This window comes from Vulpes vulpes, chromosome 9 (assembly GCF_048418805.1).
Source record: "Vulpes vulpes isolate BD-2025 chromosome 9, VulVul3, whole genome shotgun sequence".
NCBI lineage: Eukaryota > Metazoa > Chordata > Mammalia > Carnivora > Canidae > Vulpes > Vulpes vulpes.
In genome coordinates, this window is record NC_132788.1 from 82,187,679 (window position 1) to 82,202,579 (window position 14,901).

The 14,901-nt window shown below is 38.7% G+C and overlaps 1 protein-coding gene across 5 annotated transcripts in view; it reads right to left on the reverse strand.

The window, feature by feature from the left end:
* The window catches only part of PTPRG (protein tyrosine phosphatase receptor type G), a 701,447-nt gene that overhangs the window by 292,574 nt on the left and 393,972 nt on the right, over positions 1 to 14,901 (reverse strand). For all 5 annotated transcript variants that reach the window (XM_072720551.1, XM_072720550.1, XM_072720548.1 and 2 more), the window contains exon 3: positions 2,273 to 2,452. In XM_072720551.1, coding sequence (XP_072576652.1) covers positions 2,273 to 2,452 — 180 coding nt within the window. The remainder of the gene's footprint in view (positions 1 to 2,272; positions 2,453 to 14,901) is intronic.

A 14,901-nucleotide genomic window follows, 5' to 3' on the forward strand; every position in this document is an offset into this window, starting at 1 on the left:
TATCAAAATTCTAATGGCATTTTCCACAGAAATAGCAAGATCAATCCTAAAATTCCTATAGAACCAAAAAAGGACAATGAATAGCCAAAGTAATCCTGATAAAGAAGAATGAAACTGGATGCATTTCAAACTAATCTATGCTACAAAGCTATAGTAACCAAAACAGTATGATACTGGCATCAAAAGAGATACAGACCAATGAATGGAATCTAGAGATCAGAAATAAGTAATATATAATCAACTAATATTTGACATGAGAGCCAAGAACATTCAGTGGAAAAGTCTAGTCTGTGTCTTCAATAAATGGTGCTGGGAAAACGAAATATTCACATGCTAAGGAATGAAATTGGACTCCTTCCTTGCATCACTCACAAAAATTAATTTGAAATGAATTAAACACTTAAATGTAAGATCTGAAACAATAAAACTCCTAGAAGAAAACATGGGAAAAAAGCTCCTAGACATCAGTCTTAGTGATGATTTTTTTGACATAACACAAAAGTAACAAAAGCAAAAACAAACAAGTGAGACCACATTGAATCAAAAGCTTCTTTCTCCACAGCAAAACAAACAATTTTAAAAATGAAAATGCAATCTATTGAATAGGAAAAAATTTTGCAAATTATACATGTGATAAAGATTTTAATAACCCAAAATACTTAAAGAACTCATGGAACTCAGTAGCAAAAGACAACAATAACAAAAGTACACTTAAAAAATCCAAAGAAAACAAAACAACTAAATAACGCTGGTTAAAAGTTGGCAATAGACCTTGAGTATTTTCCAAATACACACAAAAGGCCAAGAGGTAGAGACATGGAACGTGCTCAACGTGACTAATCATAGGGAAATGCAAATCAAAACCACAATGAGATATCATCTCATACTTGTTAGAATGGCTATTATCAAGAAGACAAGAGACAAAAAGTATTGGTGAGGATGAAGAGAAAAGGGAAGTCTTGTCCACTGTTAGCAGGAATGTAAATTGGTGCAGCTGCTCTAGAAAAGAGTAGAACAGTTCCGTGAAACACTAAAAATAGAACTACCATATGATCTAGCAATTCTACTTCTGGGTGTATGTCCAAAGGAAATGAAATCACTATCTTGAAGAGATATCTACACCCCCATGTTCACTGCAGCATTATTCACAACAGTCATAGAAACAACCTAAGCACCTATTGACTGATAACCATATGAAGAAAATATATATTGGAATATTATTCTGCCCTAAAAATGAAAGAAATCCTACCATTTATGACAATATGGATGGACCTTATGGACAATGCACTCAGTAAAGTAAGTCAGAGAAAGACAAATACTATATGTCCTCACTTATATATGGAATCTAAAAACACTGAACTTTAGAAACAGAGAATAGAATGGTGAATGGTGACTGCCAGGGACTGAAGATGTAGTAAATGGGAAGATGTGATCAAAGGATATTAACAAGCACTATAAGAGAAGTTCTGGGGACATACATCATGGTGACTATAGTCAACAATACTTTATTGCATACTTCAAAGCTGCTAAAAAAGTATGTCTTAAATGTTCTCACCAAAAAAAAGGAAAGAAGGGAGGGAGGTTGGGAGGCACGGAAGTGGAGGAAGGATGTAAGGAGATGGGAGCGTTAACTAATCTAATTATGGTAATCACTTGGCAATATATACATGTATCTAATCATCCATTGTAAACATTAAACTTACATAATGTTAAATAAAAGTCAAGTTACTTTCCCCCCACAAAAAAACCCACAAAGATCTGAATATGTATCCTCTGCTTTCAAACACTGCACATAGACAACCTAACAAAGTCGGGGAGGGGGGTGGAGAACAAAAAAGATATGTGGCTATTACAACTGAGGGAGTGAACATTAATCTTACTCACTCAATTGTTAAATTTAAATAGCCACATGTGGCTAGTGGCCACCATAATGAGTAGAGCAGGTTTCTAAAAGTCCATTCTACATACACGTTACATATATTGATTCACTAAATACTTACAACCCTATGAGGCTGATATTATATAATTAGGCACCTTTCCTGTATCTCTAAAATCTGAGGCACAGAGTGGTTAAATAATTTGATCCAAGTCGCACAACTAGTAGAGCAAGTGGCTAGTTCTCAACCAAGAGCTGATTCCAAAAATCTCATTCAGCTCTATATTCTTTATAGCAACATGTACTACTTAAGGAGCCAATCACGGGTAAGGTAAATACTAGAATCATTCAAAAATATTTCACATTGATGTGTTAACTAGTAAAGTCATAGTCTACCTGTTTTCCCTGTGTTTTTCATCCAGGTTTTGTTAGAAGACTCATTGTCGAAGCCATCAAGTTGCAGCTCCTGGTACTCTTCGCCAACCCGTGCATGCTGGTCTAAAATGTCTATGGGAGACTGGTGACGGCCCCCGCAGCTGACACTAGATGTGACCCAGTGCTCAGGACCATACGCACCTGTTAAAAGAAAATAATACTTCAATCCTCATGACTCAAGGGCTCAGGATGGAATGAACAGGACATATGAAAGCAAGCATTACATCTCTGAAGGTGCATTCTCCCCCATGTTCCCACTCCAAAGATGTCCATTGAAAACTAAGGAACTAAGCATTTGCCTGGTATGGCAAGAAGAATTTAAGAAAAGACATGTTCCTTAAGATAATTTTTCTTCTTGATTTGTAATCAAACATTTGCTATTTTATCTGTAATCAGATTAAGGAAGCGGAGCAGAAGGGCTGTCAGAGTTGTTCACATTTCTAAAAAATTCTAAATAAGTCTTCCAAAATAAGCAAAGCACGTATTCACAAGAAAACACCTTCCTCTGTTTTGCATGTTTTGCAGTTACCAATGGTATACCAAACACAACTTTCCTATTAGCTCCTAGGAGTCTGTGAACTGGAAAAAGAAAAAATTAAAAATTAAAGGAAACATAATATGGGATGAGAGCAATTACAAATAATGGGGCAATGAGGCAGGGTTTTCCTTTGGTTAATTGTGGAAGATTTTTCAGTTTGGCCAGAATTTATAAATTTCTGTATTCAGGGACTTAACCTCTTCTTCTCAATCTATCTTTGGCATAGGGGATGGGGTATAAGGGTAACTTCCGATTGAATGCAGCATTCATATTAAATATAGGCTTTTGGGGGGATATATGGAGTGGAAAAAAAGAGAACTTTAGTTCTATAAACTAAAGTTTATAGTGCAGAAGGCTACTGGGTACCAATCAAGCATGGGCAGAGAAAACATACTGCACCTGTTTGTCTGTACTACTGGGAAGTGAAATAATCTGGGGGTGAGGTCTATTAAATTGAACAGGCTCTGAGATTTTTCTGCATCCAGCCTTGAACCTTCCTGACATGACAAGGCAACAGTGGCCCCTTGAAAGGAAACATCCTTTGCTAGAAAAATTAACATATTATCTCTTTTAAAGAATCAGGTAAGTCTAAACCTTACAATTTTTAGGTTTCCCAGTCAATGAAGTATAATATATGTATACACCTACATGTACATATACATGGAGTCCTAAGTTCTATAGCTTTAAAATTTCTTCATATATCAGAAAGAAGAGGATGGATGGCCAATGTGATCTGAAAAGACCAACCCACCCATCATTTTCATACCACACGCCACACCTAGCCTCGTGTGATGGGAGGAACAGAGACACTGGTAGTCTCCCTACTACTGAATACAAGCCCACACACCTGTGCCCAACCCACTGCCACAATCACATAGGCCATGAATGCCCCCAACCCCGTAAGTCAATATAGCTCACAGCTGATATAAACAATGGTCCCATGGGGAAAAAAAAAAAGACAACCACAGAACATCTTTTCAGTCACAGTAATGGAAGCTTCAAGGCTGCAAGAGCAATTGATGGGACTCCCTAAAAGTGATGCATATTCTTGCTATCTGGCAAATAACTTGGCTTCTTTCTAGGACTGGGTCATTTTCCCTAATTCTCATCCCAAACAGTAAGATAAAAGACAGTATCAGAAAGAACATGCTCACTGCTTGGCAAAGGTTTAGCAACCTCAGGGCACTTTTCAAAATCATTTACAAGCGACATAAGGCTTTCTAGAAAAAGTTAACATCATCATTTTCTTGACTGTAAGACTCCTTACGAAAGGAAGAAACATCAAGGGCTTTTCACTCATGTTTCTTCACCTCTTGGTCAAATTCCCTAAAACTCTGATGAGTCATAAAGGAACAGAGTGTGCATTTGCATATATTCTAGCCAAACTTTATTTCCATCTTGTATCATTACATTTGACAGAAAAAAGGAAAGGAAAGGAGACATAAGGAAAAGCTCCAATTTTCCCGTGCATTCCTTAAATTTTCTTCCAAATAAATAAAGTGATTGCTAATGTGTCTCATGGGCCTATATGTTCAAATTATGGGAACTAATGTTTAATATCATGTGTGCACATGTGTCTGTGTGTAAAGACTTTTAGAAACTCACTAGTATGATAAAATTATAGTCGATAGGGAAAAAAATGCATGGTAAAATAAATCCAAACATGTAGGACTCCAAAGAAATAAGAATGCTAGCAATCATTTGTAAAAACATAGACATCTGATAATTATCCTACTAATAAAGAAAAGTACTCTGCAACCTCTGAAAAGTACTTGCCATTCATATTATTTCTCAAAATCTTCTAGACATGGGTGAAATATAATTTAGCACTCTATAAAAATATAATCAGGGTTTGTACCAGTGGGATTCATTTATTCACTGGTAACAATCTGAAGATTTAAACCGACTACATGCTTGCTTTCACACTTCTACCCAATGTACATTCAAGTGCAATTTTAATTGAAACTGATCTTCCACTTCAGATTTTAAATTAATTTTTCTTTGGAGTGCTGCATGCTCCAGACACCCTTGCCTTGCAAAAACCCCTATGTCATTAGTGGAGGAAATAGAACACTTTTCTAGCTTGGAGGTATTGATTACCTATTCTCACATCGAAACGCCATCACCATTCCACACTGTATAAATCTCTTCAGTGTTAAGACACTTTATAAAGAACCAAGAATCGTATCATTAATCATTTTCAGCTGTACAATCCAACAGTCTTGAATGCTTTGTTTTTCAGAACTTTGAATAAATGCTTTTAAGTAAAAAACATGATGCTAAATAAAGACCGTGGTTAACTTAAACCTAGTTTTAGGGTGAAAAGCCATCACCAAGAAGGCTTCACCCCTCAGTTATGACATTATTCATCTAAAATAAGATGGAGGGGGATCCCTGAGTGGCTCAGTGGCTTAGCGCCTGTCTTCAGCCCAGGGCGTGATCCTGGAGTCCCGGGATCGAGTCCTGTGTTGGGCTCCCTGCATGGAGCCTGCTTCTCCCCCCTCCTGTGTCTGTGCCTCTCTCTCATTCTCTCTGTGTGTCTTTCATGAATAAATACATTTAAAATAAAATAAAATAAGATGGAAAAGTCATTTGCACTTGAGTATCCCCTTACTGACTCTTCCTTAGAATGAGCTGGCTATGTGCAACCGGCAGCTGGACCCGTTTTCGACAGCTCACCAGCTCTGACACGGCAATCTAATATACCAGGCTACCTTCCCAGAGGGGACAGGGTGGAGCACGAGGGTAGAAACCAGAGGGCAGCTGGGCTGCCAAAAGTAATTTGCCATTCACCTGTTGAGTCTTGTAGGAATGAGGTCTCAATGGAGACATTCTGCTACCATATTTGCAGCGAGAGACTGCGGACACTGGCAGTGGAATCTCAATCTGTGATGAAAAATATTTTCTTTTTTTAAAATTTTGTTTATCTATTCATGAGAGACACAGAGAGAGGCAGAGACATAGCATAAGGAGAGGGAGAAGAAGGCTCCTGCAGGGAACCCAAAGTAGGACTCGATCTCAGGACCCCAGCATCACGCCTTGAGACCAAAGGCAGATGCTCAACTACTGAGCCACCCAGGCATCCTAAAATATATTTTCATTTAATGAATTCAGTGAATGCATTTGAAATTCCTGCCTAAAGGTTTGATGTCTGTGTAAATACACCCTTGCCAGTGAGGTATACACAAGGCTCATGTACCATCCTGGCAATGGGTGCCTGTTTTCCTTGGGACATCCTATCCTCATGTCATTTGTCATTAATTCCTTAACATCTGTCTTCTTCATTAGTTCATGACTCTCTGAGAAGAGGTTCCTTATCTGACTCATTCAGCTTTATTCCTATTGCCTAGCACAAGGTCCTACCGAAGGCGTGTTGCTGATACATATTTTTCGGCACAAATAAATGAATTAAAAGATGAGCCTAAAGATTTGCATAGTCCTGTTTTCTAATGACACTACGGTGGTATCTTGGTTTGAATTTTACACTTCTACACTTCTAGACTTCCTCCTAAGTCTTCCTGACTCCCTTGGTCTCAAGAGTCAGGATATCAACCTCCTTTCTTTCATCACTAATATGTTAAATTAGTCTGAATGAGGATATGGTAAAATAAGCTGCAGGTATATGATGTGCATGATGTAATCTGTGTGCAAATTTAACAGGCCCACCAAAAGCAATTACGTGTTCTTTAGAGAAAGGAATGTGACAGAACTTTGCTTTCAACACCTTTAGTGAAACATGATTATTTTTAAGGCTCTTATTTTTTCTATGCTTTTTATTAAAAAAAAAAAAAGATTTTTGGGACTCCTGGGTGGCTCAGCGGATGAGCATCTGCCTTCAGCTCAGGGCCTGATCCCCAAGTCCCAGGATGAAGTCCCACATCAGGGTTCCTGCTTTGAGTCTGCTTCTCCCTCTGCCTATGTCTCTGCCTCTCTCTGTGTCTTTCATGAATAAATAAATAAATAAAATCTTAAAAAAAAGATTTTCATTTATTTATTTATTTGAGAGAGAGAGAGAGAGAGATCATAAGCAAGGGGGAAGGGCAGAGGGAGCAGCAGACTTCTCGCTGAGCGAGGAGGCCCATGAGAGATTCGATCCCAGGACTCTGAGATCAATGCCTGAGCCAAAGGCAGATGCTTAACCAACTGAGCCACTCAGCTGCCGCTCTTTTTTTCTATGCTTTAACAGAGTTCTCTATTTAAAGAAAGCCAATTAAAGACAAAAAAAATAGTCTCATTAATGAATTCATCACTGTAGACACCTCAATATGGAATTGACACCTGCGCAGTTCTAGGCACAGTGCTATGTTATGGGCACCAGCAGGTGGAGCTGCCGCAGTTCCCGTGGGGTTCCCTTAGACAACTGAAGCTACCAGTGGCTCGGTCAATTCAAATGTTTGATGGGAAAAATTAGCGGTGTCTACATCAAAGAATAGTTTTGTGGATTATATGAGACAAAAAATGGAAAGTACTTTTAAAAATGCCCAACAATGAAAACTCAGTAAATGGCTACTCTTGTTGCCACTGCTATTGTGTTATAAAAACATGTAGTGAGCCCTCAAGAACTTGACTATCTAATGGAAGAAACAAATTTGCAGTGCAATCAATCAATGGCTCAGGGGGGGTCAATGCAGGTGTCCATTTTGTGATATACAAATAGAAGGAGCCCTCACCTCCCCAAGGGCAGGACTTTGAAGGTGACCTTTCAGGGAAGTCATTCCTTGAAATGCTGAGAATTGTAATGGGCCCTGGTGCTTCCCATTTGCAGAGGACAAGAGTCAAAAGTACAGATGAACATCTGGGAAGTGGAGTCTAATCACAGGACTAGCTAGAACTTAGTACCTAGCTTTCAAAGAGAAAAAAAAAGAGCAACTTCCCAGTGGAGAAGACTGGTAATCCCACCTTAACCAAATAGTGACAGTTACCATCACCTATTATGCCAAGGACCACCATCATGTACATCTTGATAAAGGTCATAAGAAAAGTACATCCCTCTGTGGAATTCTTTCTAAAAATCCTCTAATCATGAGGAAAACATCAAACAAACCCAAACTGAAGAACAGTATGAAACAGTTGGCTGATACTCCTCAAAAATGTCAAGGTCACGAAAAAACCAAGACTTAAAATCTGTCACAGACCAAAGAAAACTAAAGAGTGGTGACCAAACCAAACCAAACAAAAAGCATATTGATATTCTAGACTGAGTGATGGAAGCAAACTGAGTGATGGAAATCAGCAGGGGAACTCATGAACTCTGAATGAAGTTGAGTCAGTTAATAATAACTGACCCATGTTTATTTCCTGGTAGTTCTTCCATCTATAGGGTCCTTCTTCTGTGGTTCATTTGACGAGACGAAGAAATATTTATTAAACTGCTCAGAAGCCAAAGAAAACCTAACTTTTGCAAATATCCAGATTTTATTGGATTTGCTGTTATATATTTGGGGGCAGGTCTATGGCCTAACAGACAAGGAGATGGGCACTGATTTATAGATAATGCTGGGATTGCTACTGCAACCTCTCTGCAGAAAGGAATTTCCACTCAGCAAAACCAAAGAGAGACACTGGTTTGAAGAAAACACAGTAAGCTTGTGGGTGGTATTTGATTATTTAAGGTTAAATAAAAACATTGTAAAGTTGGAGAAATTCACCTTTAAAAATTATAGTTAAGGAAGAACATTATTAGCCGAATTTACGGCTCATTTGTGCATTAAACGAACCCACTTCTATCTCTCTGTTGTACCACTAACAAGCCACTGTATTTTTCTCATTTTTAGATGCTACAATTCAGTAGGCTGGCATGAGGAAGACATATTTCTACAGTAAGGTGAATAAATCACACAAGTGGAGTTTAATTCCAATTGGCCTGTTTAAAGCAGACATAACCCCACGTGATAATAATGGCAAATACTGTAAATCTGGGCTCACCTCTGAGATTCCACTTCAAGATCAGTGTTTCTTCAAGGCAGATTTAACCTGAAGAACTTGGCTGACATACATAAATTTTGGACCAAAACTAAGTTATTGTGTTCAAAGAAAATATAAATAAAAATCGGGGAGAAACACCTAACTTTGACTCCCACTTCCAGCAAATTTACTTGAAAAGTCCAATATGAACAGGTAGAAATGTTTAGCAATAGGACTTTTCAACAATATAAGTAAACTATCTCCTTTAATTATAGTTCATTACTAATATCTGACTTGAGAAAGATAAAAGTACTATTTTTAGAGCATATAAATCATACTTCTGTCTAAAAGTGAGCAATTTCAACTATCTATATATGATCTGTGTTCCAAACAATGATTTCCTTAAATACCTAAGAGATTCTTTGCAGAAAATAAGCATACACCTTGAATTTATTTTACCATAATATATCCAAATAACGGTTTCTGTTCACTAATGAAAAGCCATTAAAAATAATGAATTCTGTCTAAATCTAATTAAAAACAAAACTAATATACATGTTATGTGCTGTTTCTAGTCAAATATGCTTATTAATGCCTCCCTCAAGGAACTTATATTAAAAGTATTACCTGAATCCAGGCTTATCACCCTGCATCTTGTTGTCTACTTTTAACCAACAGCAACACTCCAAAAATATTAGTATTCATTTTTTTACCTAATATTATAATTAATGCTTTTTCTCCCAAATCTAAAACACAACTTAAAACTATTCCATTTTTTAATTAAAAAGCTTTATGGGATTTAGCTTGTGATTCTTTTGCATTCTCCACTACCAGGAACTTAATTACCTTTTGTGCATTTATTGCCGTATATATGAAGAAAGGAAAAAGTGCTAAAAAGCATTCATATTGCTCGTCTCCAGTTTTCATTTATTATGCATGTATAATTATGAAGTTGTTCGATTATTTATAGGAATGTTCTAATCTTTAAACCAGTTCAGAAAATGTAAATTTTCCTTCCAGATAATAAAATAGTTGGGTAAATTTTTTGTTTTTAAATTTTAGGAATAAAAACCTCGTTCCTCCATTTCACATCAATGGTGTATTTTTAAGGTAATATCAATAAGTAACCATAATACCAGAAACAACATCAGATAATAACACCAGACATGGAAACTACTTTTCTTTTCTTCTCTTTTCTTTTCTTTTCTTTCTTTTCCTTTTCTTTTCTTTCTTTTCCTTTTCTTTCTTTCTTTCTTTCTTTCTTTCTTTCTTTCTCTTTTTTAGATTTTATTTATTTATTCATGGGAGACAGAGAGAGAAAGTCAGAGGTATAGGCAGAGGGAGAAGCAGGCTCCTTGCAGAGAGCCTGATGCTGGACTCAATCCCAGGAACCTGGGATCACAACCTGAGCCAAAGGAGGACGCTCAACACTAAATGCCTCTCTTCTTTCTTTAATACCAACTGTTATTCATTTTTTTCACAAGATCTCTATCTTTCTCTATTGAAACTATTTTAAGGTAAAATAGGAAACAACACAAATTTCTAAATCGAGGTCCTCAGTTCTAATCCTGAGGCTGAAGATCTCACTGGAGCCCATTATATTGTCCTTAAAAATGAGTGTATTGTGGGGCACCTGGGTGGCTTAGTCGGTTAAGCCTCTGCCTTAGGCTCAGGTCATGATTTCAGGGTGCAGAGACTGAATGGGCTTTTGGGATCCCTGCTCAGCAGGTAATTTGCTTCTCCCTTTCCTTCTGCCCCTCCCCCTGTTTGTGAGTTCATTCTCTCTCTCTCTCTGCCCCTCTCATAAGTAAATATAATCATATAATCTTTTTTTTTTTTTTTAAGAGGGTATTGCTTAGAGTAACAATTCCAGGAATGACTACCTAGGAGTTCTGAGCCACAAAATTCAGGCTTTACAGAGGCTCATCAGGATTGGGTGATTGAGGGCAGCCCCAGTGGTGCAGCAGTTTAGCGCCGCCTGCAGCCTGGGGTTTGATCCTCCGGGACCGTGGATCAAGTCCCATGTCGGGCTCCCTAAATGGAGCCTGCTTCTCCCTCTGCCTGTGCCTCTGCCTCTCTCTCTCCCTCTGTGTCTCTATGAATAAATAAATTTTTAAAAATCTTAAAAAAAAAAAAAGGATTGGGTGATTGATTAGTGACGTCTGCATGAGTATGTGGGATGACAGCAGTAAAACAGACACACTAGGGGCAGGTATGCAATTCAGACTAGAGGATTCTGGCCCTTCAAAGACAAGGTCTGCAACAATGCATGTTTAGATGTACCTGGTATTAAAAAATTGTATCTTTCAAGTGGAATCTACCCTCATCCAAACATGCGGCAAAAATTCCTATTAATAATTGAGATAGCTTATGTACTCAAAATCTAGCGAATATTGTTTAAAGTTGGCCAACTTCATCTCTTGTTTCTTGTAGATACAACAAGGAATTGGGGGGATCCCTGGATTGCTCATGGTTTAATGCCTGCCTTCGGCCCAGGGCATGGTCCTGGAGTCCTGGGATCGAGTCCCACGGTGGGCTCCCTGCATGGAGCCTGCTTCTCTCTGCCTATGTCTCTGCCTCTCTCTCTCTCTCTCTCTCTCTCTCTCTCATTGTCTCTCATGAATAAATAAGTAAAATCTTTAAATAATTAACAAGGAACTGGTTACAAAAACTACCTGAACTATTAACAACAAGAAAAAAAAAACAAAAATCACAATTCTTGGGGATCCCTGGGTGGCTCAGCGGTTTAGTGCCTGCCTTTGGCCCAGGGCGCGATCCTGGAGTCTTGGGATCGAGTCTCACATTAGGCTCCCGGCATGGAGCCTGCTTCTCCCTCCTCCTGTGTGTCTCTGCCTCTCTCTCTTTGTCTATCAAAAAAAAAAATCTTAAAAAAAAAATCTTAAAAAAAAAATACAATTCTTACTAGCCAATGCCAAACATCTCAGGTATTTATAATCTACAGGTAAGTTTGCTCCACACCTGAAACCTTCAACCTTCAGATCAACAACGTCTTCAACCAGTCAATACTCTTCACATGACAAAGATCTTTTAGAATTCTGATTGCATCCACAGAACTTAACATAATCATCTAAGCACTAAAATGGTCACATGATATAGTGGGAAGAGCTCTTATTGGCCATCTTAGATCTGGAACTCAGATGGCTATTGTTCTAAGTTGCATGTTAGCTCCAAATGACCGTAGGATTACTTATCTGTAAAGACCAGATCAGTTAGCAATGCCTGTCAAGAGCACCAGAGAGGCAGGTGGTGACAGCCCTGCCACCAAATTGGAGTTTTCATTCCAGTCTCAATTCTGGAAGGTGGACTTCGATGTAGCAGCAGTCAAGTCATAAAATGATTTCCTTACACACAAACTATAAGATTGTATTGGATTACCACTAAAACTTGTAAGAGTTTAATATTCACATCTGGAAGAATGAACTAGTCATACAAAATATTTGTTAATAGCCTAGCCAAAATTCGCCCTTGCTGAACACATTCCTACAGGTGGCCACAGGGATGTGAAAAGTACTGAATAAGTTATTACACATAGAGCATATCCAACAGTACTTGGCACATAGTAACTGCTCAATAAACATGATTATTTACACTTTCTTGTGGAAATTACATTCAAATCCTAAATTCTGGAAAGCCTGACCCTGCTTCTGGCTCTGGAAATAATGTCTGATTGGTATTTGGCCATCAGTTTAATTTTATCCCCCTTAACAAGTAATTGGCTTGGGAAAGGGTGTTAACCGAGGACTAAGCCAATTAGCACATGGAATTTCCCTGGTCAGAGGGAATGTTTTAGGTTGGTATGACAAAAAAATAAGGCTCCAGAGCCTGAGGGAAAACACCCTCCTCCCAGAATGTGAATGAACAAGAGGAAGGGAACAGACTGGACTGGAACCAAAGGGAAATCAACCAGAGGCCAAACCTGACAAGTACCAAGACAGGAGGAAAAAGAAGGAGGAGGGGATGAAAGGGAGATTAAGGAAGGAATGGAGAGAGAAGGGAGGAAGCAAGGAAGGAAAGAAGGAGGGAAGGAAGGAAGCCAGCTTGATCAAACCATTCCTGAAATTTAAATTTTATCTCTAGACTTTTCAGTTTTATATATGTTTTTGTGTATAAAACAGCTTGAGTAGGGGCTTTCTGCTCTTTGTGACTTAAAAATACAGGATAGAATCAGAATATTTGTCCCAAGAGACCAAAAACTAAATTATTCAACGCTTTTTCTACATTCATCACTAAGATGAAAATGTCTAATTATAATGATAAAAATCAGAAATGCATGCTGGATGGACTATATATAAGGATAACATCTCCTGAGTCCCCTTCCTTCCTATGTTTCTAGCTATCCTCTGTCCTTGTAGGAGAGGGATAAACCTGAATAAGAGTTTAAAGATCTCATTTAGACAAAAGGCAAGGGAATAAACTCTGAAGTCCTTTGCTGTCAGTTCTTCCTCTTGATAACAGAGGGGTTAGGGGTAAGAGTCCCTGAAAGCCTTCATGGGAATGGCTGCCTCTCACCAAAGGCTTATGCCTCAGACACAAGCCACAGCACAAGTCATCAGGTAGGGATGACCCATCCGGGTGACCACGCTTTATTCCCATAGTTCGCAGTCCCATCCCGTGAACTGACAGTTGAGGTCTGGCTCAGACAAGACTGGGATTTCCTGCCTTAGTCTGGAGGGCCTTTTTCTCACCATGACTCCTCAATGCCAGCATCACACTCCACATGCTCAGGAGAAATCTCCATCACAAGTAGGAAGAGGGAAATATCCCAGAGTTTGCTGTTTGGGAGGGCTAACAGACTATGTAACAACCCACAGACACAAGGGCTGAGAGGGAAAGAACAAGAAATTAAAAACAGTTTTATGAGGCACTTACTCAACAGCTGAGGGGCCCGGGGTGGAGGGGGTGTGTGGGACTGGGTGGCGCTTCAGAGGGTGCAGACAGGATGATTAACATGCTTCCTGTGGCAACTATAAAAGGAAGAATGTATGCTCTAAAATGTATTAACTATTAAACACTATCTGGGGGAATGTCTAGACATAAAGCAACACATTTATGAGGTAAAGCCAAAACAACATGACGGATCCTGTGTCTCTGTCACACTGTGAACAGCTCACTGTAACTTGTATTTTTCTCTATTTCAATAAATTTATACTGTAAGTAACTTCCAATAAAGGGAATCAAGAAGGAAAATTAGAAGGATTTTAACAGAAGTGACAGTGACAAAAAAAGACGTCAACAACTCCACCTCCCCCAGTCAGAGGAGTCTTCGCTAGCCTTGCCATCTGAACTAGCAGTCCCATCCAAATTCCATTTCCTAACCTTGTTCACTTTTCTTCCTTATATATAGTCCATGAGAAAATAAGCTCCATGATGTCAGGTATTTGTCAGGTATTTTGTTTATAAGGTACACAGAAGGTACTCAATAAATAAATATCTTTTTAAAACAGCAAGGATTAGTGATGGGGGAACAGAGGACTAGCTGAGGGTAGCACATTGACACATCCTTGAAACAGGCAAAGGGACATTCCTCTATGGACTCAACTGCCTGGACGTTAATACCTTGCTAAGGGCAAAATGCAATCTTAGCCCGACATCCAGGATCCTGTAAGTCTACTTTAAACATATAAAACTTCCTTTAGAAATTTCCTCCAAGATATGTGTTGGCAATCATTCTCCAAGCACATGGCCCCACCGATATATATATCTGAAGGGTCTCATGACTCAGTTTTATTAGACGGTAATAAGTGACCCTTTCCCAACAATAGCTAGTCCTCCTCAAGGTCCTGGAAACCTTGCTTCCAAAATTCCTTAGAGAGTACATTATCACCAATCCCTATCCAATTCCCAGGCATATAATCAGCGACTCCTCACAGGCCCAGGGTAGCAGCTTTTCCAGCACGTGTCCTGTCCATGTGCTTTAATAAAACCACCATTTTGCACCAAAGAAGTCTCAAGAATTCTTTCTTTGTCGTCAGTTAGGACCTCATCCCACCAAATTTCACCTATATTCCAAAACTTCGTCAATTAGGTTGAGGCACTCACCAAAACCTCAGCTATCAAGTTACATAACATTTTAATGTAATATTATGAAGTTTAAAATGTATGTCAGGCATTGTGATGACAAGTTTCG